A 26,496-nucleotide genomic window follows, 5' to 3' on the forward strand; every position below is an offset into this window, starting at 1 on the left:
AATGTTTGTCTTCCTTGTGTGAATGAGATTTGGACAAAAAATGCTTTTAATAACACTTCATTACAAGAATGGAATAAAATAACATAGATAGCACATAAACATACCGATATGGCAGTGATCCTAAGAGAATCAACAGTTGAATGGGTAAACAGATACCAAAGTGCAGGTCCAATCTCTGCGTTGATAAACCCTTGTACATGTGAAGTTATTGTTGTGCAGATGTTTTCAATAATCTTTGCAGTCATATGATGAATTATGGGTTCTTCCTGTGAAACAGAAAAACATTTACTTAAACTAGGCGTTATATTAAATGGTTTTACCTTTCAAAGATTTGTAGCAGCCTATGAATATGTTCTCATTGGGTTCCACAAAGTTAAATTCAGGCCATATAATCAAATTCTACCCAAATCTTACGGTTATTCTTCTAATATGAGCAGGTGCTTACTTTTATTTAGCCATAAAATGTGTAATGCAAGTAAAATTAGGTTTGATGATGTATGTGTTAAAGAGGCTCTGTTACCAGATTTTGCAACCCCTATCTGCTATTGCAGCAGATCGGCGCTGCAATGTAGATTACAGTAACGTTTTTATTTTTAAAAAACGAGCATTTTTGGCCAAGTTATGACCATTTTTGTATTTATGCAAATGAGGCTTGCAAAAGTACAACTGGGCGTGTTGAAAAGTAAAAGTCCAACTGGGCGTGTATTATGTGCGTACATCGGGGCGTGTTTACTACTTTTACTAGCTGGGCGTTCTGACGAGAAGTATCATCCACTTCTCTTCAGAACGCCCAGCGTCACTCACAGGTCCTGCATCGTGTCAGACGAGCCGGCACCAGAGGCTACAGATGATTCTGCAGCAGCATCGGCGTTTGCAGGTAAATCGATGTAGCTACTTACCTGCAAACGCTGATGCTGCTGCAGAATCAACTGTAGCCTCTGGTGCCGATGTGGCCGACACGATGCAGGACCTGTGAGTGACGTCACAGATCTGCACTGCCAGAAGCTGGGCGTTCTGAAGAGAAGTGGATGATACTTCTCATCAGAAAGCCCAGCTAGTAAAAGAAGTAAAAACGCCCCGATGTACGCACATAATACACGCCCAGTTGTACTTTTACTTTTCAACACGCCCAGTTGTACTTTTGCAAGCCTCATTTGCATAAATACAAAAATGGTCATAACTTGGCCAAAAATGCTCGTTTTTTAAAAATAAAAACGTTACTGTAATCTACATTGCAGCGCCTATCTGCTGCAATAGCAGATAGGGGTTGCAAAATCTGGTGACAGAGCCTCTTTAAGTATTTCCATGCAACATTCTGCTCTGACTGGAACATCATAATTGTTAGGTTATTATTAAGAAAATGAAAAATTCTAATATTTTAATGTGCTGTTCGTCCTCAGTTGTCGAACTACAAATGTGTGTCATAAGAGGAGTTAGAAACATGCAAGACAACAACAAACGTAAAGTAGTAGTGGCGTTAAATAGATGATCTAGTGAAAGAGACTTTATCCAAAATATTTAATTGTGTTTGAATACAACTGTTGCGACATTAGAAAATTCACCTCAGGAACACTTCATGAAAAGGATTACCAATTCTGTCCGTAAAGGACTACAGATAACGGAATAGGATAAGTTCACATGTAGCGTAAATACTGCGGATACAGTAGCAGCAGAGTAGATGCGATTTGAACTGCGTAAATGATGAGCGGAAAAAACGCTCAGAAATTGACCTGCGGTGCATCTTTTACTCCGCAGCATGTCAATTGTATTTGCGTAATCGCTGCTTATTTGTTGCGGGTTTTCCCCATTGAACTCAATGGGAGGTGAAACCTGCCACAAATAGCAGATGTTGCGTTTTTTTGCGGCAGAAATGCAGCGATTCCACTGCAAAAAAAACGCAATTCAGGAAAAACCCCAAATCATATACTTACCCAGAATGCTGTGTTTCTTCAGCCAGACCGGCCTCCTGGGATTACATTTCATCCCATGTGACCGTTGCAGCCAATCACAGGCTGCAGTGGGTCATATGGGATGAAAGTCCCAGGGCTGCAGGATGTCCAAGGGACGCGTCACCATGGTAAGTATCCATTTTTTTTTATTTTCTGTACAGTTTCTGCAGCGGAAATAGCGGAGTCTACTATAAGAACTGGAAAAACTAATAAATGGACTTCTGGGTGTATACCCAAAATTAGCAATGTTGTACGGTCCTTTAAGAATTGACAATTGTCCATAAAACCATGAGATAAATATATGGGAAAAGGGTCCTAATACAGTGTGCTGCAAAACACCACTCACTTCTTCATGGCACACGTCTGTACTTATATTATTAGATGCAGCTTTGGCTTGCTTTACAGCGTAAAGTAATAATCTTGAATATAATTTGCTTGGGGCAAAATGCCTGCTTTTAGGAGTGCCACAGTATTGACGTAAAACATTGACATGTAAAATCTCATGAATATGAATGACATAAAAACTAATCAAATTCTACCCCTACAATGTGAGACTATAACCTGCTAATTATATGTATTTATTTAAAGCCATCATACATTAAATGTCCTTGCTTTTAATAGCCTCTATCTTTTCCTAGGAACCCAATCACATAAAATGCAATGTCTGGATGCAGTAACAACTTCTACATATCCAGCAGAATTATTTACTTAATAAGAGGATATGCGGTTTCTTCATTTATACATCTATTGATTAGTTGGCATAATTGGCGCTACAATTAAATAAAATGGAGGAAATCCACAGTTATAATTGTATAATTCAGTCGAGCCAATATAAACACTGTAAGGGAAGAATACTCTGCAGATTAATTAGACTAGTACAACAAGGCTATTAGCATAAGTCAAAGTAAGGGGAAAAAACTTCACAAAACCAATATTAAGCAAATCAAAACCTGAAAATGTTAGCGTTTACAATACGATTATATGTAGTTCATTATGAAGTTGGTGATAATAGCAGAATAGGAACTAATTATTGTAACAATGGAGATGGAAAAATTATTCATGTTAATGTTTTATTAAATCTGATAGTGAGAAGAGTTGAAGGTACATTACTTTAAAAGGACATCCAAAAGAAACTATACCATAAAAATAAAAAAACACAAGGCAGTATTTATTCATCCCACAAACTTTTTGATCCAAGATTAAATCTATAGAAGGCGGAGTGAGAATTTGCAGATTTATGTATCCGTATTTGCTGCTCTTTTATTTTTGGACAGGCTTCAGCTAACATGGAGGAGTCTTGAGCCTGGTTGCTCAAGATCCACAATATTTAGAGTAAGTTCACACGGAGGTTTTTGTCTGGCAGAAAAAATCTGCCTTAAAATTCCTTCATGATTTTTTAGGCGGATTTTGAAATGCCAGCTTTTTTTCCTGCATTTTTCCCCTCGCTTTTTTAAATTAATTAAATGAAAAAAAACGCAGCACAAAAAAAAACACTTCACATTTTTTTTTCGGCCTCCCATTGATTTCAATGGAGGTTCAGAGGCGGAAACCACTCAAAGAAAGGGCATGCTACTACTTTTTTTCAGAGGTCAAGTGCAAGACTAGAAAAAAACGCCTCTGCCTTTTATTGAAATCAATCGGGGAGATTTGGGGTGTTTATTCTGCTGCAATAAAAAAAAAATAAAAAAAAATAAAAAGAAGAGGCCCCAAAATCCACTGGGTGCTCCTTTGCTTCTGAGGCCTGTGTTTCAGTCCATTCGCACACTAGGGCCACATGTGGGATATTTCTAAAAACTGCAGAATCTGGGCAATAAGTATTGAGTTGTGTTTCTCTGGTAAAACCTTCTGTGTTACAGAACAAAATCTATTACAAATGAATTTTGGCAAAAAAATAATTAAATGTTTGAATTTCACCTCTACTTTGCTTTAATTAACATCTGAAGGGTAAAAACACTTTCTGATTGCTGTTTTGAATACTTTGAGGGGTGCCGTTTTTAAAGTGTTTTTTTGGGGGGGTTCAAATATATGGGCCCCTCAAAGTCACTTCAGAACTGAACTGGTCCCGGAAAGAATAGCCTTTTGAAATTTTTCTTGAAAATAAGAGAAATTGCTGCCAAAGTTCTAAGCCTTGTAACGTCCTAGAAAAATGAAAGGACGTCCAAAAATGATGCAAACAAAGTAGACATATGGGAAATGTTATAGGCAGGAAAGTAGAGAAAAAGATCTAGCGCTGAGACTTGTATGGCTGTTAAAATAGGAAACTTCTTCCAAGTTTTATTCCAAAAGTAATTAAAAATTAACACGAGTGTTTCCAAAATGCAATGGGTGGTTGGTGGAATAGGCGGTGCCTACGCGTTTCAGACGCTGACTGCGTCCTTAGTCATGGCTTATTGGGATGCTCTGACCTGCAGTCCTGGGGTTTATATCCGGTCATTCAAACGGATTTAATTGCGGTCCAGCCGGGAGAACGCTCTGGAACGCATATTAGTTTCTGTACAGTGAGATCGTGAAATGAGGAGAAAGACAAGAACTAACACCAATTGATGAGGTGAGTTATTTATATTAACATCTGTCATTATTTATATAATTATGTCGGTAATTTAAGATGTACTTATTTGTATTTTAACAGTGTTCTTGAAGAAAAGTCGGAATGACAGTCTAACCAGTTTGTAGGGTCTATGCAGTAGAGTGTAGATGGAATGATTAAAAACATGAATGTGTGTATGTAACGTGCTAAAGTTTAAAAATGGTTATTGCAGGGGATACAATTAAGGAAATGATGCTAATTATTTAATTTGGAATGTAAAGACGTACGGACATCAGTTTACATATATTAATGTTAGGACGTGAGGTACTGGGGTATATAATTTTTGTTGTTTTTCAATTCATGTATTATGATGCGAATTTGAAAAATAGATGGAGTATACATTTCCTTCCATCGCTTTGTATGACTTGAATTATTAAATGGAAATATTTGTTATAAATGTGGAGGCTTATTAATACAACTTGCTATACAGTGAAAAAGAGGAGCTGAACATAATTAGTAGTGGAACATTAGTTCTTTTTTTAAATTAAGGCCCTTCGGTACTCTTGTTTGTAATCTATAAATCCAGTATGCTTCTCTTGTGTGTGTTTTATGCTTAAAGAGGCTCTGTCACCAGATTTTGCAACCCCTATCTGCTATTGCAGCAGATAGGCGCTGCAATGTAGATTACAGTAACGTTTTTATTTTAAAAAAACGAGCATTTTTGGCCAAGTTATGACCATTTTTGTAGTTATGCAAATGAGGCTTGCAAAAGTCCAAGTGGGTGTGTTTAAAAGTACAAGTCCAAGTGGGTGTGTATTATGTGCGTACATCGGGGCGTTTTTAATACTTTCACTAGCTGGGCGCTCTGATGAGAAGTAACATCCTCTTCTCTTCAGAACGCCCAGCTTGTGACAGTGCAGATCTGTGACGTCACTCACAGGTCCTGCATCGTGACGGCCACATCGGCACCAGAGGCTACAGTTGATTCTGCAGCAGCATCAGCGTTTGCAGGTAAGTCGATCTTACCTGCAAACGCTGATGCTGCTGCAGAATCAACTGTAGCCTCTGCTGCCGATGTGGCCGTCACGATGCAGGACCTGTGAGTGACGTCACAGATCTGCACTGTCACAAGCTGGGCGTTCTGAAGAGAAGAGGATGTTACTTCTCATCAGAGCGCCCAGCTAGTGAAAGTATTAAAAACGCCCCGATGTACGCACATAATACACACCCACTTGGACTTGTACTTTTAAACACACCCACTTGGACTTTTGCAAGCCTCATTTGCATAATTACAAAAATGGTCATAACTTGGCCAAAAATGCTCGTTTTTTAAAAATAAAAACGTTACTGTAATCTACATTGCAGCGCCTATCTGCTGCAATAGCAGATAGGGGTTGCAAAATCTGGTGACAGAGCCTCTTTAATGTCACCTCCTCTCTTGGGAGTATGGATTTTTTTCTATAGCGTAACAGGTAAAATTATTTGTTGATCTATTATGTTGATGGATGAAATGTTTGGCAGCATTTGAGATGTTTACAATATTTGGGTTACGAATGTAACTTAAATGTTCCAAGATTCTGGTCTTAAGTTTCCGATTTGTACATCCTATGTATTTAAGTTTGCATCGGGTGCATTCAATAGTATATATAACGGATTCTGAGTTACAATTAATATAATTGTTTATTGTGAAAGTGTTGGTGTTATTTGAATCAGAGAAACTTTTTTTTGGGGTCGCGTATGAGTAAACTTTGCATGGATTATTACCATAATTAAAAAAATAAATTTTTGTTCCAGCCATGTTGGAAAAGTTCATTAGTAACTATTTTGGTTGGTATTACTATCTGTTTTTACAAGCATATACATTTCAATCTAGACAAGTCATCATTTTTGCAACTTTGCAAATTTTGGTGTTCATCACAAATAAGCAAAGAATTTATCGACCACATTTTTCAACTAACATAAAGTCCAATATGTCACGAGAAAATCTCAGAATCGCTTGGATGGGTAAAAGCATTCCGATGTTATTACCACATAAAGTAACACATTTGAAAAAATGGGGCTGGTCCTGAAGGCCAAAACGAGCTTGGTCCTGAAGGCGTTAAACCGTGTTTAGACTAGTTTGATTTACCAGCTTTCTGCTGACATATGAATGTTTGTTTTGTCAGCTCATCACACTTTCAACAATAAGTACTTTATTGAAAAATAATCGAACACACATTATAGTATTCTTCATAACACACTTGCAAAGCACACCCAAATAAGCCCATGACATCAGAGGTCTCCTATAATTAAAAGGGTTTTCACATCAGGGACATTTATGACATATCCACAGGATATGTTATAAATGTCAGATAGATTCGGTTCCACCTCTGGGACCCACACCTATCTCTAGAACGGGGACTCCCTAAACCCGTACTACCGCTCTGTGTTGCGGCTGAATCGTGTGATGTCTGACCATGAAAAATAAAACAACGTAGCTCGCTGAGCTATGCTGTTTCTGTAAGTCACATAGAACCGAATGGTAGTTACGGAAACAGCGTAGCTTGCAGGCTACGCTGCTTCCGTAACTGCCATTCAATACTATGGGAGTTACGGAAACAGCATAGCTCAGCGAGCTACGCTGTTTTTGTATCTTCTGACAATGTAATCAGGAAGTGGCCGGGAGGCAGCGGGGCCAGAAAAAGGTAGAACGGAGTTTAGGTGGCCCCGTTCTAGAGATAGGTGCGGGTCCCAGAGGTGGGACGCGCATCTATCTGACATTTAAATGTCCCTGATGGGAAAACCCCTTTAAACATACATTTTCCAATCACATTGTAAGGCCTCAGGCACACCACCATAGTGTTTATTACTGTCCGCAAATATGGATCCATAGTCATCCGCATATCTGGCACGCTCTCCGCAAATACACCCGTTATTTACGGATCTGCAAAAATTGTGAGGCTAAAAATTATGTCACCAACATGTCCCAACCCCTTGAAAAGGTCACATGATCGCTCATGCACCATTTTCTTGGGGAATTCCCTACCTTTGCATAGAAATGCTTCTGTAACTACGTACGGCTACAGATTCACATCCGTAGCCGTCCACAATTTTGAGTCAGTGCTGCAATTACGGACAAGAAGAGGACATGTTCTATATTTTACAGATGATTTCTACAGCCTGGACACGCATCCGCAAATATACGAAAAGGTGTCTATGGCCTATAGAAATGAATGGGTCCGCGGACTATCCGCAATAATAGATCCGTAATTCCGGATAAAAACTACAGACGTGTGCATGGGGCCTACATCTGCAAATTGAAGAAAAAAAGAAACATTTTTGCAGAAACAGTATATTTTCAAGAACTAATTTGTTAGAATAGAGGGAAGAATGTGTCAGCCAGAATTTTAACAAATAAGAACAGAGGATTCCTGTGAATTATGGTGATAACCATTACTGCTGCTTTCGTCCAAAACTGTGAACTGAAGTGGTGTAATTGCTGAACTACACTGGACCTGTCAAAGATCTAGCAATAGATCTCGATAACAATCGCAGAACATTTATGGACTCTGTGGCCATGTGATACAAGTAATAGCTATGCCTGTATATGAAAAGACAGGGGATGATATGGATATAGCGGTCACGTGACCGCTACGATTGTTGAGATGGCCCCTGTCCCGCTTCCGCAAGTCACAGATCGGGCAAAATAATTCAGTTTCTGAAGACAATCTATGTTTAAGTGATGCAAGTGGCCACATATATAAGGTGGAGGTCGGGTGGGGGGGGGAAGCATGGAGCAAGCTCACAAGCCGAGCCCGCTTCATAAGTTGAGTGTGTTGGCTGTATGTTACAGCTGACACTTCACTGCCACAAGTGGGATCCAACTTATTTAAAGAGGCTCTGTCACCACATTATAAGTGCCCTATATTGTACATGATGTGATCGGCGCTGTAATGTAGATTACAGCAGTGTTTTTTATTTAGAAAAACTATCATTTTTGACGGAGTTATGACCTATATTAGGTTTATGCTAATGAGTTTCTTAATGGACAACTGGGCTTGTTTTACTTTTTGGCCAAGTGGGCGTTGTGGAGAGAAGTGTATGACGCTGACCAATCAGCGTCATACACTTCTCTCCATTCATTTACTCTGCACATAGCGAAATAGCTATATTGCTATGTGCAGCCACATAAACACATTATAACGTTACTGCAGTGTCCTGACAATGAATATACATTGCCTCCAGCCAGGACATGATGTGTATTCAGAATTCTGACACTTCTATAATACAATCCCGACACTACAGCACAGCAAGCGTAATCTCGCGAGATTACGCTGTAAACTGTCATTTCAAACGAGATTACGCTTGCTTTGCTGTAAATATCACAGACACGCTACAGAAGTGACAGGATTCTGAATACACATCACGTCCTGGCTGGAGGTAATGTATATTCATTGTCGGGACACTGCTGTAACGTTATAGTGTGTTTATGTGGCTGCACATAGCGATATAGTTATATCGCTATCTGCAAAGTAAATGAATGGAGAGAAGTGTATGACGCTGATTGGTCAGCGTCAAACACTCCTCTGTACAACGCCCACTTGGCCAAAAAGTAAAACAGGCCCAGTTGTTCATGAAGAAACTCATTAGCATAAAGCTAATATAGGTCATAACTCCGTCAAAAATTATCGTTTTTCTAAATAAACACTGCTGTAATCTACATTACAGCGCCGATCACATTATGTAGGAGATAGGCCACTTATAATGTGGTGCTCAGAGCCTCTTTAACAACTTAGATACCACAATCAATAGCGACTGCAGCATCTAAGCCGTTAGAAACAGGGGGCGTCACAATTGCAGGATGCCGATGGCATCCTGGGGGCACCAGGCTTGCCATCTTTGTGCTCCTATGAAGTCCTGCCTCTGGCAATAGGAGCCTTTAAAAATCACCATATGCTGCAATAAATTAGTATTGCAGTATATCGTGCAAACGATCAATGATTGCTGGTTCAAGTCCCCTAAGAAGACTAATATAAAAATTTAAATACAGTTAAATAAAGTTTAAATATAATTAAATGAAGTTAAATAAAAATTGTAAGAAAAATGATTAGGGACTTTTGTGATACCAGTTACATCATTTTTTTTTATTTTTACATTGCTTTTAGGAGAAAATGTAAAAAGGTGGGTTATAAAAATACAAAAAGTTCAAAAAAAAACACCTTTTTACACATAAAAAAAATAATTATGTAACTTGTAGCGCAAAAGTTCAAAATATTACAATATAAAATAATTAAATCTGCAAGGTGAACACAGTAGCAAAAGAAATTGAAAGAGCCAGGATTTCTGTTTTTTGGTTACTTTATTTTCCACACAAAAAGGAATAAAAAGTGACCCCAAATTGGTACTAATAAAAACTGCAACTCTCCACGCAAAAAAAAAAGGATTATTTTTACCCTGTACAGTATAGTAAACAGTCGATAATAAAGCTAGTTACACTTGTCAGATCCTATTGTGGTTGTGTGAATCTTTTTTAGCACAATGAGTGCACAAGGATGTACTGTGCTGCATGGTCTACGGGTTTTACTACAGTAGCTCATTAACACTGTAACATTAACACAACAATGCTAAATTAGAAGCCATGAACTGAAGTCCAAATTACATTAAGATACAGAAACATACAATATGCTGTAAAAGATGCAGAATGGAGGTCTTGAAGCCTAGCGCACAATTCAATCACTGAGCGCTTACAAAGACTATAAAACGTAGCAATTTTTGCATACAATTTAAAGGATATATTGTGCACCACCTCTACTATATAAATGTATAAAATGCCTGCCTTTTAAATGATCAGGTACATAGGACTGGTTGCTTGTGTATTACAGTCCTATTTCAGGGTTAGCTAGTTCTATCTGATAACTGATCTATTCTGTACTTATCTCAAACAAACACGTTCTAGAAACATTTGTCACCGTTGTTTAAGGGTTCCGTCATTTTGACTACGGTATTGATTCCATAAAAACGGCGGAACCCTTAAAACAACTGTGACAAATGTAAACCATATGCACCGGATTAGTCGATGCAAGCGGAAACCTATGGTTTCCGTTTGTTTCAGTTTGGATTCCATTCAAGGGTTCCCCTGACGGAAGGCTCAGACGTAACCTATGAACGGAACCCTGACGCAGATGTGAACGAAGCCTAACACTGTCGTTTTTTACCAAAGCTGAATCTGAACACCGGTTTATGGTCTGGTTCGTGAGGAAGTCTGCCTAGAGGTGTTATACAACATATCTTTCCAACTGTATGCAAATAAATGCTAAGTTTTAGAGACTTTGTAAGCTCTCAGTGATTATATTAAATACCAGAGACAAATGCCATTATCAATTTTGAATCCGTGATATATACTTATGTACAATTCAAGGCCGATCCAGTGACTTACTAAATGTATTAAACATATAAGAGAAAGTATGAAAGAAGCACAAAGTCCCCAGCTTCATAATAAAACAGCACATACTGTAAATGGGATTCATATTACCGGTTAACTTACACCTAAAGGCTCATTATATGTTAATATTGAGAATACTTTCAGTTTCTTGGGATATTAGATAAAATGCATAAATTGAAGGTCAGATATTGAGGAAATATGCAGTGCTGTTATTGAAAGGCTTCCTGCAACTTTAAAAATATAGCTACTGAACCATAATGTTTATTAATTACAATACTTTGCTTCACAGAAGGTGAAAAATAAATGAATAAGACTTGAAATAAAAAGGTGAGTAGCTAAAGGCACTTCTAGCAACCATGTAAAAAGGTTGTTTTCTTTTCTAGTGACCTCTCTCTATCAGCTTAATTTGCCATAAAAGAAAATGAAACAAGGTTAGTCTTAATACAAAAACCCCTGTAAATATTTAAGCATCAGGTGGAAAATTCATTGGGTTATAACTAGTTATAATTCTACATCAAAAAGTATTTTTAAAGTAAGTAAATGTATAAATAAAACAATAGAGAAAATGGAGGGTAATTATAAAAGTCTTCATGTCAGTTTTCTGGCATTAAAGTTAACGAATTATTGCGCACGCCATAATTGGACGCTCATGGTGCTTTAAAGAAAAAGTAGGTGGGGCTTAGCAAAGGGGCAGAGCTACTCCTGCAACCCGACAAACTTACTATAATTTACGCCAATAACTGGGGTAAATTATAGAACAAAAATCTACGACAGGTTGTTATTATAACATAATTCTAGTCTAAGTAGTTTAAAGACGCTCTGTCACCACATTATAAGTGCCCTATCTTGTACATAATGTGATTGGCGCTGTATTGTAAATTACAGCCGTGTTTTTTGTTTAGAAAAATGAACATTTTTGTTCGACCTATTTTAGCTTTATGCTAATGAGTTTCTTAATGGACAACTGGGCGTGTTTTACTTTTTGACCAAGTGGGCATTGTGGAGAGAAGTATATGACGCTGATCAATCAGTGTCATACACTTATCCTCATTAATTTACACAACATATAGTGATCTTATTACATCACTATGTGCAGCCACATAAACACACTATAACGTTACTCAAGTGTCCTGACAGTGAGTATACATTACCTCCAGCCAGGACGTGATGTCTATTCACAATCCTGACACTTCTGTAGCGTCTGTGTGATATTTACAGCAAGGCAAACGTAATCTCGTTTTAAATGGCAGGTTACATCGTAATCTCGCGAGATTACGCTTGCCTTGCTGTAAATCTCACACAGACGCTACAGAAGTGTCAGGATTCTGAATAGATATGGGGAGAAGCGTATGACGCTGATTGGTCACTGATTGGTCAGCGTCATACACTTCTCTCCACAACGCCCACTTGGTCAAGAAGTAAAAGGAAAAACAAATGGATCCAGCGCTGTGTCCTTGAAGTTTGTTTAAAATCGGAAACTATTTCCAAGTTTTAATGAAAATTGGTATAAAAACAGGTAGCATTACAAATAGATATTCTCAAATGAATAGTGGGATTTATGGCAGTGTGAGCGGTGCCTACGCGTTTCTGACGCATGCAGCGTCCTTAGTCATGGCTTCTATTTGTAATGCTACCTGTTTTTATACCAATTTTCATTAAAACTTGGAAATAGTTTCCGATTTTAAACAAACTTCAAGGACACAGCGCTGGATCCATTTGTTTTTCCTTGTACTTCATACGTGTGCCGACACGAGGACCCGCGCGCAAGTCTACTCATGCGATAAGGTGAGCTGGAGGAATCCTCCCAAACTTTTTTTCCTCAAAAAGTAAAACACGCCCACTTGTCCATTAAGAAACTCATTAGCATAAAGCTAAAGTAGGTCATAACTCCTTCAAAAATAATCGCTTTGCTAAATAAAAAACACTGCTGTAATCTACATTACAGCGCCGATCATATTATGTACAAGATAGGGCATTTATAATGTGGTGACAGAGCCTCTTTAAGTAAAACTTATTAAAGCATACATCCAATTACATTGCTTCTAAATAAATGTTTCACACAGGTCAATAGAGCATGAAAAACCAAATCCAAGGATACCTAACTTGTGTAGATAGGTGTGATTCCTGTCCCACTGATCTTCCATCTGCATTACATTTGAAATCTCTCTTCAAATGGCCAGGCACATCCTGTTTGTGACGTGAACTAAGAGAACTGTGCACAATTCAGTTCCATTAGTTCCCATGCTGGATACGGAAACCCATCAACAACGAGCGCAGATTAAATAAATAAGAAGCTACATATATAGAAGGACTAAAGGGGCCAATACACAACTTGAAGGTAATTAAACTAATAGGCAAAGTTGCACTGCATCACAACGCCAATCATTAGAGAGAAAACAAATATAATTGGAGGATTTCTGGTGCCTGCTTATAGCTAGTTAAAATGGCGTGTGCCGCTTTTGATAAATTTGTCATAAATCACTCAAACTAAATCCTGTAATTAGACTGGCATAAAAAAAAAACAGTCTTAAACCCTTTAGGACGCAGCCTGTTTTGGCCTTGTGGCACAGCCGATTTTTTCAAATCTGACATGTGTTACTTTATGTGGTAATAACTCCGGAATGCTTTTACCTATCCAAGCGATTCTGAGATTGTTTTCTCGTGACATATTGAACTTTATGATAGTGGAAAAATTTGGTCGATAAATATCAATATTAATTTGTGAAAAACACCAAAATTTAGAGAAAATTAGCAAAAATGTGAATTTTTCTAAATTTAAATGTATCTGCTTGTAAAACAGATAGTAATACCACACAAAATAGTCATTAGTTACCATTTCCCATATGTCTACTTTATATTTGCATAGTTTTTTGAACATCCTTTTATTTTTCTAGGACGTTATAAGGCTTAGAACTTTAGCAGCAATTTCTCACATTTTCAAGAAAATTTCAAAAGGCTATTTTTATAGGGACCAGTTTAGTTCTGAAGTGGTTTTGAGGGCCTTATATATTAGAATCCCCCAATAAATCACCCCATTTTAAAAACTGTACCCCTCAAAGTATTCAAAACAGCATTCAGAAAGTTTCTTAACCCTTTAGGCGTTTCACAGGAAATAAAGCAAAGTAGAGGGGAAATTTACAAATTTCTCTTTTTTTTGCCGAAATTCATTCGTAATAAAAAAATTGTGTAACACAGAAGGTTTTACCAGAGAAATACAACTCAATATTTATTGCCCAGGTCCTGCAGTTTTTAGGAATATCCCACATGTTGCCCTAGTGTCCTAATGGACCGAAACACCGGCCTCCGAAACAAAGGAGCACCTAGTGGATTTTGGGGCCTGCTTATTTTTAGATTATATTTTAGGCACCATGTCGAGTTTGAAGAGGTCTTGTGGTGCCAAAACAGTGGAAACTCCCCAAAAGTGACCCCATTTTGGAAACTAGACCCCTCAAGGAATTTATCTAGGGGTATAGTTAGCACTTTGACTCCACAGGTATTTTGTTATATTTATTGGAGTTAGGCCTCATTTACACGAGCGTGTGCGTTTTGCGCGCGCAAAAAACGCTGCGTTTTGCGCGCGTTTGTATGGCGTATGCACTGCGTATACGCAGCCTTGTTGCGTTTTAAACGCGCAAAAGGCATTTGACAGCTCCGTGTGTCATGATGCGCGGCTGCGTGATTTTCACGCAGCCGCCATCATAGAGATGAGGTAGTCGAGGCCCGTCACTGTCCAAGGTGCTGAAAGAGCTAACTGATCGGCAGTAACTCTTTCAGCACCCTCGACAGTGAATGCCGATCACAATATACACCAACCTGTGAATAAAAAAAGACGTTCAGACTTACCAAGAACTTCCTGCTTCCCCCAGTCCGGGCTCCCGGCCGTTGCCTTGGTGACGCGTCCCTCTCTTGTCATCCGGCCCCACCTCCCAGGATGACGCCGCAGTCCATGAGACCGCTGCAGCCTGTGATTGGCTGCAGCCTGTGCTTGGCCTGTGATTGGCTGCAGCTGTCATTTGGACTGAACTGTCATCCCGGGAGGTCGGACCGGAGTTATCGGTAAGTCAGAACGTCTTTTTTTTTTTACAGGTTCATGGATTTTTGGAGCGGAAGTCACTGTCCATGGTGCTGAACCAGTTTAACGCTTTCAGCACCGTGGACAGTGACTGTCTCCTGACGTCGCGTACCCGAACATTTTTTACCGGTTTCGGTCAAAACGAGTTTGGCCGAACCCGGTGAAGTTCTGTGCGCTCATCTCGAATTTGACACTCCGTTTGGATGTTTGTAAACAGAAAAGCACGTGGTGCTTTTCTGTTTACATTCAGGAGTTTGACAGCTCTTGCGCGAATCACGCAGTTCGCACGGAAGTGCTTCCGTGCGGCATGCGTGGTTTTCACGCACCCATTGACTTCAATGGGTGCGTGAGTGCGCGAAAAACGCACGATTATAGAACATGTCGTGAGTTTTTTTCTGCGCACACGCGCTGAGCGCAATTCACGCATCGTCTAAACAGCCCCATTGACTAATATAGGTGCGTACGACATGCGTGCAAAGCACGCGCGTCGCACGCGCGTATAATACGCTCGTGTAAACGAGGCCTTAGTCTGTGAAAATGAAAATCTACTTTTTTTCTGAAATAACAGACATTTTTAATATTTACAAGGAATAAAGAAGAAAATGCACCCAAACATTTGTAAAGCATCTTCTCCAGATTACGGAAATACCCCATATGTGGTAATAAACTGCTGTTTGGACCCACGGCAGCGCTCAGAAGGGAGGGAGCGCCATTTGGATTTAGGAGCGCAGATTTTGCTGGATTGGTTTTTAGTGACATGTCGCGATTGCAACCCCCTGGAGGGAACAAAATAGTGGAAACACCCCAAAAGTGACCCCATTTGGGAAACTACACCCCTCAAGGAATTTTTCTAGAGGTAAAGTAAACATTTATACCACACAGGTCTTTTGCAGAATTTAGTAGAATTAGGCCGTGAAAATGAATATAGAAACATTTTTGTCCACTAAAATTCACAAGGGATAATGGAGAAAAAGTCGCCCTAAATTTGTAACGCAATCTCTCCCGAGTATGACAATACCCCACATGTGGTAATAATTTATTTTTTTAATAGAAATTAATTAACCTTTTCAGGACTGATCCTTTTTTTGCTTTTCCATTTTAGTTTTTCACTTCCCGCCTTCCAAACGCCATAACTTTTTTTATTTTTCCATGAATTGAGCGGTGTGAGGGCTTATTTTTGGCAGGACGAGCTGTAGTTTTTATTGGTACCATATTTTGGTACATGCAAATTTTTTATCACTTTTTATTACATTTTATTTAGAGCTTTGGTGGCCAAAAACAGTGATTTTGGCGGTTTAAATTCTTTATTTCTTACGGCGTTAATAATGCGCTATAAATGACAATTTTACTTTATTCTGCGGGTCGGTACGATTACGGCAAAGCCATATGTATATAGTTTTTTTTTATGTTTTGTAGCGTTTGCATAGTAAAATCACTTCTTTATAAAATAATTTATTTTCTGTGTCACCATATTCTGAGAGCCGTAACTTTTTTATTTTTCAGTCAAAAAAGCGGTGTACGAGCTTGTTTTTTGCGGGACTGGTTGTAGTTTTTATTGGTACTATTTTCGGGTACATGCGACTTTTTATTCTATATTTTAGGAGGGGTGGTGACCAAAAAATAGTGATTCTGGCATTGTTTTTAGTTTGGGTTTTTTGCGCCGTTCACCGTGCGGTAAAAATAACATTATCGTTTTATAGATTGGGTCGTTACGAACGCGGTGATACCAAATATGTGTACTGTTTTTTTAAGGGTTTCATTTTTTCCCTATAATAAGAGACTTATTATAGGAAAAAAAAAATGTTTATTTTTACACTTTTGTAAAACATTTTATTAACTTTTTTCACTTTTCTCTTTACTTTTGACACTTTCTTTTTTTTACCTGCAGCTCTGATCGCTGCTAGAATACATTACACTATCTAGGTAGTGTAACGTATTCCAACTGTCAGTGTGACGTCACAGTCACTCTGACAGTTAGTCTACGAGGACCAGCCAGAGGCTGATCCTCATAGGCTTCCATACATGGCAGACCCGGGGGCCGTTGTCTGGCCCCCGGGTGCCATCACAAGCATCAGCAGCCCCCACAATTGCATGGGGGCTGCTGATGTGCTACAAACCCTGTACATGCGGAGATCGCAATCGAGCCCCACATGTAACGGGTTAATTGCCTAAATCAGCGGCAATGAGCCGCTGATCGGCAACAGTGGAGTGTCAGCTGTCAGGGGCAGCTGACCTCCCGTTTCCCGATGCACACTGTCGCCGACAGTGTTACAGACACGGTCATCAACAGTGTGCATCGCGAACGGCAGTGACGTCGTGTCACTCTGACAGGAAGTCTATCAGGAGGCTGATCCTGATAGGCTTCCGTACATGGCAGACACGGAAGCCATTATTTGGACTCCGATCGCCATGCTAGCCATCTGAAAACCTCACGATTTCATCGTGAGGTCTGCCGATGAGCTAGAAACCCCTGAATGTGGTGATTGCAATCGATCACCGCAATCAAGGGGTTAATTGCCGAAATCAGCGGAAATAAGCCGCTGATCGGCATACAGTGGAGTGTCAGCTGTCAGGGACAGCTGGCCTCCCGGTTCCAGGTGCACACTGTCGCTGACAGAGTGCATCGGGAACCACGCAGTAACTGTACGTCCCTGTGCGCTAAGACACTGGCCACAGGGACGTACAGTTGCATCCTGGTGCGCCTAGGGGTTAATAAATGTGGGCCACAAACTTCTGTGACATCATTAACGCCTTATTACGTCGAGACGGGAAGGTAGTCAGCACAAAGTGATGTAAATAGTACAACGCTGCGTCATCAGCTCGCCATCTCTTCAACTATCGTGATACAGTTGATAGCTGCTATCCAAGACAGCAGATTATCACAGTTCATAGGCCAAAGACCAAGCAGCGTGATCCCGCCACAGTGATCGCTGTTATTGGTTAGTTAGTGATGACAGACCAATAGCAGTAATTGCACTTAGCTGGTGCAAGTTTTTGCATTAGCACCGGCTCTAAACGTTTCAGGTTTAGGTTTTAGCTTTAGAGTGGCTCAGAGCGGTTGTATAGGAGACTTGTGTGCCTCAGAGATTTTTTTCTGTCCTATATTCTTGCCCGACCATCGCCAGATCCCCTTTCATACCCCTCATTACTCCTATCCACTTCATTGTGTACCCAACATTTTTTATTACGGATCACGCTTAGTCGGCAAGTGATAATGACGGTCGGTTCTTGTCGTCATGATCCTCTTCAACCGATAAGGATGTACCCCCAAGAAGGCACTCTAGGACAACCGTAGTTGAGACAAGTAAACCCATATGGACACTCCCTATCTGAAAATGATGAGCCTTAGACCTCTGAGTACACAGACACCTCAGGGATCACATTTGACATGGCAGGGCTCAATGAGATCCACTTTTTTAAGTACTTTTCACTGATTATTTTATTGAGCTTATGGTGTTCTAGACAAACTTGTATGTCCAGCAGTTAAAAGGGTTTTCCAGGGATATATTTTTCTCAGGCTGTGCAGCGAACAAGCACTGAGGAGTTTTACTAATAAGAAGCAAATAGGGCGGGCATTGAGGAGGCTGTGGACCAATAGGATGCCTCAAACCCGGGTGTACATCAGAAGTCCCGGGTTTTGAGGCATCCTATTGGTCCACAGACTTTTCAATGTCCGCTACGTTCATTCTTTGCTTGTACTTGAATAGCAGCACAATTTCCTTTGCGTGCATGCTATTCCTCAGTGAAAATTGAGGAAAAGCATGCATGCAAAGAAAATGGTGCTGCTATTTAAGTACAAGCAAAGAATGAATAGAGCGGACACTGAGGAGGCCGTGGACCAATAGGATGCCTCAAAACCGGGTGTACGTCAGAAGTCCTGGGTTTTGAGGCATCCTATTGGTCCACGGCCTCCTCAATGTCTGCTCCGTACATTCTTTGCATGCACTTCAATAGCAGCATGATTTTATTATATATATAGGGTACATAGATAATGATGGGGATCACATTAGATATCTGTGGTACGGTCACAGGATTCTGGGACTGCACCTCAGATGAAGCAGGTGGGTGGGATAAACTAAAAGGGAAGGGAGAACTAGTGGGGAGGGCCAAAAGACACAGTGGGCCCTGTGTCGTTACGTAGGTCAGTGAGGTATCGACACAGGGCTGTGTGTATTCTAACTCTCGTGCATGAGCCTGTGTGTCGAGAAAAAAAAAAAAGAGACAGATGAAAATCAGAACTTCCGGCAGGGCAGAGGTAGCGAGAATAGGAAGTAAAGTCTTCAGATTTAATACAGACTATATATTGGCAACTTTATTAAATAGTTACATAGAATGTTAGGTCAAAAATTTTGTGTCCTGGAAAACCCCTTTAATTACGGTGTTACAGAAATAAATGGATAAATATGTAATATGTACAGAAAAAAATTTTGCCTCCACTTTGCTTTAATTATTGTGAAAAACCTAAAAAAGTGTTACAAGCTACCTAAAATATTTTTTAAATAAGTGGCGGTGCTTTTTTTTTTTAAAAAAAAAGTTGATTTATGTGTGGTTTTATCATAAAGGCCCCTTAAAGCCACATCAAAACGGAAGTGGTGCCTAAAAAAAAATAGGTTTTGTTAATTATTTTTAAATATTTTAAAAACTGCAATTAAACCTATAAGCCTTAGAACATCCTATAAAGATAAAATAAGTTAAAAAAAAAAAAAAAAAGATACCTACATAAAAGAAAACATTTTTTTTTTTTTTTTAACATTTGTCTGTTATGATTAGTTATTGGATTTAAAATGTAGGAAAATGCTAATTTTTCTAAATTTGGGGATTTTTTTTTTTTTTTAATAAAGCATGAACAAATCTACCAAAATTGACCACTAAATTACAGATGTAGCCATCTTTACCTTGACTTTTAACGCATTAAATAAACAATGGCTAGATCCCTTATCTTGACTTTTTCAATGACTTCTCAATGGGTTTTGTAGTGTGATATCACGCTGCAGCAAGTTATCAGAATCAAGTTAATGATGGCTACATCCCTAATGTATAATGTGTCACAAAAAAATAAATAAATCTAAGAGCAACTTGGAAAAGTAAAAGTATTCCAGAGTTATTACCACATAAAGTGATACGTCAAATTTGAAAAACGGGGCTGGGTCCTGAAGTCCAAAATAGGCCGCGTTCTTCAGAGGTTAATATAGAACATAGACTACAAATACAGAGAATTACTATTGAAACATTGCAACATCATCTCAATAGAATGCAGGTTATAAATGAAGACTCATTATTGTGACATCACCACAACAGAACACAGAAGTAATACAGACTATTGTGGCATCATCACAACAGAACTCACGTTGTATTTAAAAAGTCACAGTCTATTGTGATATCATCAAAATAGAACACAGCTTGTAAATAAACACTCATGCCATTGTAACATAATCACAGTAGGACACAGCTTATTTATTAATGCCTTCCCACATTATCACAAAATAAACATAAATTTAAACATTAACCCCTTCCCGACATTTGACGTATCCATACGCCAAAGTCGGGTAGGGGAAGTATGGAGTGGGCACTTCAGAGTAACTAGCGGCATCGCGCTATCCCGCTAGTTTAACTCGTTAAATGCTGCGGTCAATACTGACCGCAGCATTTAAATCGTCAGACTAACAGCTCATCGCGCCCCCCGCAACGCAATCGTGGGGGGGCGATGGTTGCTATGGCTGCCTGGGGGCTTAATGAACGCCCCCAGGTCCGCCTCCGGCAGGGCTTAATAGGTGCCTGTCAGAATCACGATATACTGCAATACATTAGTCTAACGATCGCTGGTTGAAGTCCCCTAGGGGGACTAATAAAAAAAGTAAAAATGAGTTCAATAAAGTTTTTTTTGGTGTAAAAAAAAATTGAAAATTAAAAGTTAAAAAAAAAAACCTTTTCCCATTTTCCCCCTAGAGCATAGTAAAATAAGAAATAAATACACATAATTGGTATCGCCGCGTCCGCAAAAGTCTGAACTATTACAATATATCATTATTTAACCCGCACGGTGAACGCCGTAAAAAAAAAAAATTGAAACCGCCAGAATGTCTATTTTTTGGTCACCTAATCTCCAACAAAAAATGAAATAAAAAGTGATCAAACCGTCGCATGTACACCAAAATGGTATTATTGAAAACTACAGTTATGCCGCAAAAAATAAGCCCTCATAACACTTAATCGACGGAAAAATAAAAAAGTTATGGCTCTCGGAATTTGGCGACGCAGAATAAATTTTCTTTTTTACACTTAGGTTTTTACATGTAAAAGTAGTAAAATATAAAAAAAGCCTATATATATTTGGTATCGCCGTAATCGTATTGACCCACAGAATAAAGTTAACATGTTGTTTTAATTGCACAGTGAATTCCGTAAAAACGGCACGCAAAAAACCATGGAGGAATTGCTGTTTTTTCATTTTCTACCCCACAAATAATTTTTCTCTCATTTCCTAGTACATTATACGGCAAAATAAATGGTGCTACGAAAAACTACAACTCGTCCCACAAAACTCAAGCCCTCATAGGACTATATCGACGGAAAAATAAAGACGTTATGGCTTCTGGAATGTGGGGAGGAAAAAACGAAAATGAAAATTGTTTACGACGGGAAGGGGTTAACATATGTACAGCCCAAAAAAATAAATCAATCTACCATCTACCTGTCACAAGCCCCATAACAGCTATGTGGATATAAAAATAAAAAATTTATTACTGTTAGAATGATGTGAGGCAAAAATGAAAAATTTATTGTGGTCCTAAAGATCAAAATTGGCTTGGTTCTAAAGGAGTTGATAAAGAAATATGGTATTGTGACATCACAACAACAGACCACAGCCGTAAAAATTAAGACACAGAGTATTGTTACATTATTAAAATAGAACATAAGCCAAAAAAAAAAAAAAAAAATCAGATTCTAAACACTATTGTGACATAAATCAAAATAGAATACAGGTTATAATTGAAGACACAGGCCACTGTGACATCCTCACACAGTATATTATATGAAGACGTTATTGTGATATAACCACAGTAGAACACATCCAAAGAATGCAGACACTATTGTAGCATCATTAATATAAATCACAGCCATGGAATTATAGCAAAGGAATCAAAATACAATGCAGGTTGTAAATAAAGACACGATCTATTGTGACATACCTAAAAACGGACGAAACTTGAAAAATGTATAATGAAAAATAATTGTTAGAGATTTTGCTAATAATCAAAGGCCAATATTACATGCTTATCCTACATAAATGATACCTATGCTTCTGAAATGTATTTTATATAAACCTTCTAGCTAAAGTTATTTTTTAACTGTATAATCGGAATGTCAGACTGCTGGCCTCCCTAGTAGGCCTACAAGGCTATTCGGAGATCAGATTGCCAATCTAACAAGAGACAGGGCTGATTCCCTAGAAAACATAATTCTTTGTAAATTGCTGATGTGTCACTTGTGTTAATTCTTAATGATGGCCTTTATTTTGTTATGAGACTCCCTAATGACATTCTGATTTTTTTTTATCAGATCTCTGGCCTACTCCCTTTCTGTAGAGATCTCACGTGGCCATGTTTTCTTTGAATTCTTTCTTTAACTTTTTCTTTACTGTAACTCTCCTTCTAAATAAACTTTTCATGTACTTTCACCATAAAACAAGAGAGATTATGTTCAAGATTTCATTATTAGTTTGGTGGACAATGCGGTATATCCAGCAGCCTTGGCTTCTCTTGCAAGTGACCAGGACAGGAGGATCTTCAGAACGGACTAAGCGGCCGCAAGTGAGGTTTCTTACCAGTCTCTTCTCTCCTCATCTTTTGTTGGTCTGGCTTTGGGGACTATGGCTACAAACGACATTGCTGAGGACTCTCACAAGTGACCTTTGTGCTATCCCCCTAATTGTTTATATTTGTGTCTCACTAACTTGTTGGCAAAATGTGGGATTCTGACATCCCTCACACAGTGTGGCTGTCTAGGACAGGCGGTAATTTGGCAAGCGGTCCTGGGTATTCCTAAATTGTCAGTGAACAATACAGCCCTGTAGTATACTAACATTGTCTTCATATGCAAAGTACATAGTCCTCCTTGTTGCTAGGATTACAGTGCGGCTCTCTTTACTCTATAATTAGGAAGTTGGCATCTGGGACATATAGGTTGTGGCTAAAGTCTAGGACTATGGCCACTTATGGCAACAAGGGTGTGACTGCCAATGCACCTCTACCACCTTACGGGTGGCGCTGGAGCACAGTGGCTGTTCTATACATAAGAGTAAGGAGAAATTTGTAGATTGTATCCAGTCATACAAAAGCTAAATGCAGACAGTGATACTAAAGATTAAAGGATTGAACCAGAAAACAGTGTTTTTTACCATCAATACCAAAAAGCCCGTGGGTGAACCAAGAGGGAGGAACAAAAGAACGGAGATGCTCATTTCAGTAGATACTTGAATAACCAGACTGCAGCATTCACACGACAGGGTCCGAGTGTCGGCCAGGAAAATCGGCCGTTTTTGGCCGATTTTCCCGGCCGGTTTGCATCCGTTCCGATTCCGTTCCAGGCCGTGTTGCAGTTTTTACCGGCCGATTTGCATCCGTTTTTTTCCCTGTTTTAAAATCGGATGAATTTCATTTCAATTTGTTGCCACACACAGCCCTTTGTAGATAATGCCACCCAGCCCCCTGTTGGTAATGCCACCCAGCCCCCTGCAGGTAATGCCACCCAGCACCCTGCAGGTAATGCCACACAGCACCCTGCAGGTAATGCCACACAGCCTCCTGTAGGTTATGCCACACAGCCCCCTGTAGGTGATGCCACCCAGTCCCCTATAGGTAATGACACCCTGCCCCTTGTAGGTAATGACACCCTGCCCCTTGTAGGTGATGCCACCCTGCCCCCTGTAGGTGATGCCACCCAGCCCCTTGTAGGTGATGCCACCCAGCCCCTTGTAGGTGATGCCACCCAGCCCCCTGAAGATGATTCCACACAGCCCCCTGAAGGTGATGCCACACAGCCCCCTGAAGGTAATGCCACACAGCCCCCTGAAGGTAATGCCACTCAGCCCCATGCAAGTGATGCCACCCTGCCCCTTGTAAGTGATGCCACCCTGCCCCTTGTAAGTGATGCCACTCTGCCCCCTGTAGGTGATGCCACTCTGCCCCCTGTAGGTGATGCCACCCTGTCCCCTGTAGGTGATGCCACCCGTCCCCCCCCCCCATCCAGGAGAAGTCACTGACTTCAATGTCCATATATGGACAGTGTAGTCACTGACTTCTCCTGGAGAGGAATTCCCTGCCACAGGTCGGGAATTCCGCTTCAGAAGTAAGTGACGTCACGGTGTCCATATATGGACAGTGTAGTCACTCACTTCTCCTGTAGCGGCATCCCCGGCAATAGAGTCGGGGATTCCGCTGCAGAAGTGAGTGACATCGCTGTGTCCATATATGGACAGTGTAGTCACTCACTTCTCCTGTAACGGCATCCCCGGCCATAGAGTCGGGGATTCCGCTGCAGAAGTGAGTGACATCGCTGTGTCCAGTGGCGCAACTACCGCCATAGCAGCCGTAGCGTCTGCTACGTGGCCCACCATGGGCGGAGGCTCCGCTAGCAACCGCTATAGTTGCTACAGCGGGACGCCACTGAACACTATGTCAGAGCAGGGAGGTATCTCCCCGCTCTGCCATTAAACAAAAGACATGTATCCCCTATCCACAGGATAGGGGATACATGTGTGATCGCTGGCATTGATAGGGAGAACGGGGGACTGAAAGTCCCCTGAAGTTCTCCATCACAAACCTCGGACTTCCGGGGTCTGTGTCGGCAGCTCCGTAGAAATGAATGGAGTGCCGGTGGCGCTTGTGCGCATGCGTGACCAGCGCTCCTTTCATTTTAATTGAGCTGCGCAGACGCCGGAAGTCAGAGGTTAGTCATGGAGAACTTGGGGGACTTTCGGTCCCCGTTCTCCCGATCGCTGCCAGCGATCACACATGTAACCCCTATCCTGTGTATAGGGGATACATGTCTTTTCACACTGTAGGTCGCATTTTTTTGGAGGGTTGGGGACGCTGTAAAGCGTTCCCTACAGGGGGGGGCTGTATAGCGTTCCCTACGGGGGGGCTGTATGGTGTTCCCTACAGGGGGGGCTGTATGGCGTTCCCTACAGGGGGGGGCTGTATGGCGTTCCCTACAGGGGGGGGGGGCTGTATGGCGTTCCCTACAGGGGGGGCTGTATGGCGTTCCCTACAGGGGGGGCTGTATGGCGTTCCCTACAGGGGGGGGGCTGTATGGCGTTCCCTACAGGGGGGGGGCTGTATGGCGTTCCCTACAGGGGGGGGCTGTATGGCGTTCCCTACAGGGGGGGGGCTGTATGGCGCTCCCTACAAGGTGGGCTGTATGGCGTTCCCTACAGACCCCCCTGTAGATAACGCCATACAGACCCCCAGTAGATAACGCCTTACAGTCCCCCCTGTAGATGACGCCATACAGTCCCCCCTGTAGATGACGCCATACAGTCCCCCCTGTAGATGACGCCATACAGTCCCCCCTGTAGATGACGCCATACAGTCCCCCCTGTAGATGACGCCATACAGCCCCCCCCGTAGATGACGCCATACAGCCCCCCCCGTAGATGACGCCATACAGCCCCCCCGTAGATGATGCCATACAGCCCCCTGTAGATAGCGCCATACAGCCCCCTCTGTAGATAACGCCATACAGCACCCATACAGGGGGGACTGTATGGCGATATCTACAGAGGGGACTGTATGGCGCTATCTACAGAGGGGGCTGTATGGCGCTATCTAAATGGGGGGCTGTAAAAAAGGCACCATCTACAAGGGGGGGGTTGTGTGACACCCAGGGGAGGGGGGGCCCCAGTCAAAAGTTTGCTATGGGGCCCAGTCTTTCCTAGTTACGCCCCTGTCTGTGTCCATATATGGACAGTGTAGTCACTCACTTCTTGTGTAGCGGCATCCCCGTCCATAGAGTCGGGGATTCTGCTGCAGAAGTGAGTGACATCGCTGTGTCCATATATGGACAGTATAGTCCCTCACTTTTCCTGCCGGGGATTCCGACTCCTGCAGGGAGCAAAAAAAGACCCTCCTCCTCCTCACATGCACTCTGCACTGTGAGGAGGAGGAGAGAGAGCGCGAGCGACGGTAGACCCGGCCATCACTCGGGACACATTCCGGTGATGGCCGTGTATTACCCGGCCCCATAGACTTCTATGGGAGCCGGGCGGACGAGCACCCGGCCGAAAATAGGGCATGTCCCATTTTTTGACGGCCGGTTTTCCTGGCCCGGTTTTCCTGGCCCGTCAAAAAATCGGTTATGTGAATAGCCCCATTAGGGGTCTATTGTTCCTAATGCAGCCGGGTGCCGGCCGATTTATGAATGGCCGGCACCCGGCCGGGAAACCCTGTCGTGTGAATTCCGCCAGTGAAGCTCCAGCTGCTCCTTCCGCAGCAGAGTTATAACCAGGTCTGAAACTTACAGGAGGTGC

At 41.1% G+C, this 26,496-nt stretch overlaps 1 protein-coding gene across 2 annotated transcripts in view; it reads right to left on the reverse strand.

Moving 5' to 3' along the window:
* ULK4 (unc-51 like kinase 4) overlaps positions 1-26,496 on the reverse strand; it is a 771,869-nt gene that overhangs the window by 485,219 nt on the left and 260,154 nt on the right. For both annotated transcript variants that reach the window (XM_075827083.1, XM_075827084.1), the window contains exon 20: positions 105-266. In XM_075827083.1, coding sequence (XP_075683198.1) covers positions 105-266 — 162 coding nt within the window. The remainder of the gene's footprint in view (positions 1-104; positions 267-26,496) is intronic.

The sequence above is a fragment of the Rhinoderma darwinii genome, chromosome 5 (genome assembly GCF_050947455.1).
Source record: "Rhinoderma darwinii isolate aRhiDar2 chromosome 5, aRhiDar2.hap1, whole genome shotgun sequence".
NCBI classification, from domain to species: domain Eukaryota; kingdom Metazoa; phylum Chordata; class Amphibia; order Anura; family Rhinodermatidae; genus Rhinoderma; species Rhinoderma darwinii.